General features: G+C 43.4%; 1 protein-coding gene across 1 annotated transcript in view; it reads right to left on the reverse strand.

Moving 5' to 3' along the window:
• The window catches only part of cbln1 (cerebellin 1 precursor), a 21,980-nt gene extending 21,188 nt beyond the window's left edge, over nt 1–792 (reverse strand). Inside the window, exon 1 of the mRNA XM_035665241.1 lies at nt 121–792. Within this exon, the coding sequence (XP_035521134.1) occupies nt 121–378 (258 nt within the window). The 5' untranslated portion in view covers nt 379–792. The remainder of the gene's footprint in view (nt 1–120) is intronic.
• Nucleotides 793–2,957: the final 2,165 nt, after the last annotated feature.

Raw genomic sequence — 2,957 nt, forward strand, 5'->3', positions numbered from 1 at the left:
TAAAACTGACAAGACTGACTAAAAACAATTAGAAACTTTATTTATTTCTCTCTTTTTTGTTACTACTGCTATTTAACAAAATAATAATAGATAGAATAGATTTATTTTTTGTTCTCCTACCCGGTCGAAGTAGATGACCATGGTCCGGTTGCTCATCTCGGAGGGCTCATGGTTGGTGTTCCGGACTGCGGAGAACGCCACCTTGGCGCTGCCCGAGCGCACCGAGATCCCGAGCGCCGTGCCCGTGGGGTCCGAGGTCGGGTTGGAGTCGCACACCACTAGGCACTTCCCCTCAAGGACGATTGGTTCCGTCTCGTTCTGAGCGCGGGCCGGGCTCGCCGCGAGCCACACGGCACTCAGCAGGCAAAACGCCAACATACCGGACCAGAACGATGAACTTCTCGGTCGTCTTTGTGGGTCTATTCCCCTTTAAAAAAGTAAGGTAGCAAGAGTTTCCCGTTGTTCCCCCGGTGAACCTGCAGAAGGTTTCTTTTACAACTAGATGCCACTCCGTTTTCTTGGATTTAATTAGCCTACAGCAAACAGTTTCTCCCTCGCGGAGGGGAAAACCAGACGGTTTATTTTTCGGCTTCTCTCCTTTCTTCAAAAATCAGTTAATTACCCTCGTTATCTCCCGTCGAGTGGCCACTTCTCACCTGTTCTTTTTCTTCTTTTCTCACTTCTCGGCAGCTTCTCGTGTCACTTGGAAGCACAATAAGCGGGAGTCGCGCGCGGTGCGGAGGGGCCCTGGACGAGTGACGAGGCAGCAGAACTCATAGCGCGCGGGGGGGAGCTCCGTCTGCTCTCTCTCGCGCGCGCTTGAATTATTGATATGTGAGATATGAGAGTTTCAAACACAAAAGGCTCGAGAGGAAGGGACGCGGCGCGCGAGCGCAAGATGCTCCCGCCCTGGTCCTACTCCTTTTTCTTTTTTTAAAAAGACCCCTCCCTCCCCCCGGTAACGGAGACTTATCATCGGATTAGCGCGTGCGCGTCTTCGATATTTTCCAATCACTGCGTGCCGACCGCCCCCCTCCCCGCCCCACCACTTTATCTCTCCCTCTCTCATCTCTCTCTCTTTTTCATTTCTTTCCCCCTCCCATTGTCTTTCTTACACCAATCTATCTATCTATCTATCTATCTATCTATCTATCTATGTTCTTTCTTTCTCTCAAAAGTCTATCTTCCTATATCACACACTTATCTATTTCCTCTCTTTCTTCTCCTCCCTCTCTCCATCTCTTTTTCCTTTTCCTCTCTCTTACCCAAACACACACACACTCACACACACACACAGGCTCACACTCACACACACACACAGGCTCACAGGTGAATGACAGCCAGCAGCAGCTGTCCTTATGAAGGAGGAGTCATGAAAGCTGAGCCCATAAGCACAGACCACAGTTATGATGTGATCCGCTAGTCATCATCACCATCATCATCACCATCATCATCACCATCATCATGACTGAAGCCGAACAGCGCCTGCAAACGTAGTTGTCAAAGTGCTCAGCAGCCAGCAAGAAGTCCTGTCCAGGTTGTGTGAATACTTCCTGAAGCTGAACGAGTGCTAACACACGGTTTAGGCTTCATGGTTTTTATAAAAATACCCAGACTTGAGTAAAAACTGAGGTGTGTTTGGTAATGTGGCAGCTGTGAAAGAGACCACGGGAAGGTGCAGCAATGCAGAAAGTGTGCCAAATGAGCACCGGTGGGAACCAAACCAACAGGGACACACACACACACACACACACACACACACACAACAGGTATTTTTAAAGAGCATTCAGTGCTTCAACATTACACTACAGTATAGACATAGTCCCTTCAATAAAGCTTCAAAGATACTGTATACTACACCTTCCATAATGCAACTTGATAGCATCCTTTAAGTAGCTTTAATACAAACTCCACAGCAGCGAGTTGACTGTAGTAACTTGAGTTATTTTCTCAGGCTTAAGCTCCCTGCAGAGCCGCAGAGGATATTATACAACTGTCTACTCTACATTCAGAGTAACACAAAAGACTGTTTCAAGTGAGTGAGGAGTCTTTTTCTAATATAAAAATCAGCAAGAAAATCGATCTGATGTTATTGACCAAACCCCACTGCTTTGCACACTGGTTGTAAATGTAGTGCAGGGACATGTTCAGCTTTTATAGTTCACACTTTAGAGACTGAATGTAAAAGCAAAGAAAAAACTGGCTTCTTCTCTCATTAAATAAGTAATGAGACGTGTAATAGATGTGATAAAGTATTGTCTTTTCACAGTGATCAGTGGACCTTTAGTTATTTTAACAAAAAGAAATGTTCAAACGGATTACATGAACATTTTAAGTAACAGAAACTAATTTTTTTGAGTTAAAAAGATTCTTGATTAAGCAGCTTTTAGTGACACTAACTTAGTTTCTTAAGTTACAGTTCTGGTTAAGTACTTTTTACTAAGTATTTTGTTTTCGCAGTACAAATAAAAACTACAAAATTAATTGTGTCACAAAACTACTAAAGCTACTTGGCCAAGATTGTTTATTTTTAAATTTAGTTAGTTTTACCTAAAACTAGTAAACTTACTTACTTAAAACTAGTAAAACTGACTTCATTGTAATCAGTTTGAATTAAATGAACTTATCTGGTTTGAGTTAAAGATCAAATGCGTACTTTACAATACACAGTTCAACACCACACAACTTCAGCGACCTCTTTTTCTTTTCTCACCTTGACACATGCCTCATTCTTTCTTTTTCATTCCTTTCTACTACTTTTTCTTTTTCCTTTCATGTTCTGTGTATGATTTTTTTATTTATTTTGCTGTCCCTTCCCTTTTTTTGAGCTCCTCTCTTTTCTTCTATTCGCCCCTCCTTCTCTCCGTTCCTCCATTATTCTGTCCCCTCCCTCTCTCTGTTTCTGTACAGGATCTTTCTCTCATGGTTTCTTCTCTCTCTTTGTCTCCCCCCCCCCC

This window comes from Morone saxatilis, unplaced genomic scaffold (assembly GCF_004916995.1).
Source record: "Morone saxatilis isolate NCDOM2014 unplaced genomic scaffold, NCSU_SB_2.0 Contig2, whole genome shotgun sequence".
In the NCBI taxonomy this organism is placed as follows: domain Eukaryota; kingdom Metazoa; phylum Chordata; class Actinopteri; family Moronidae; genus Morone; species Morone saxatilis.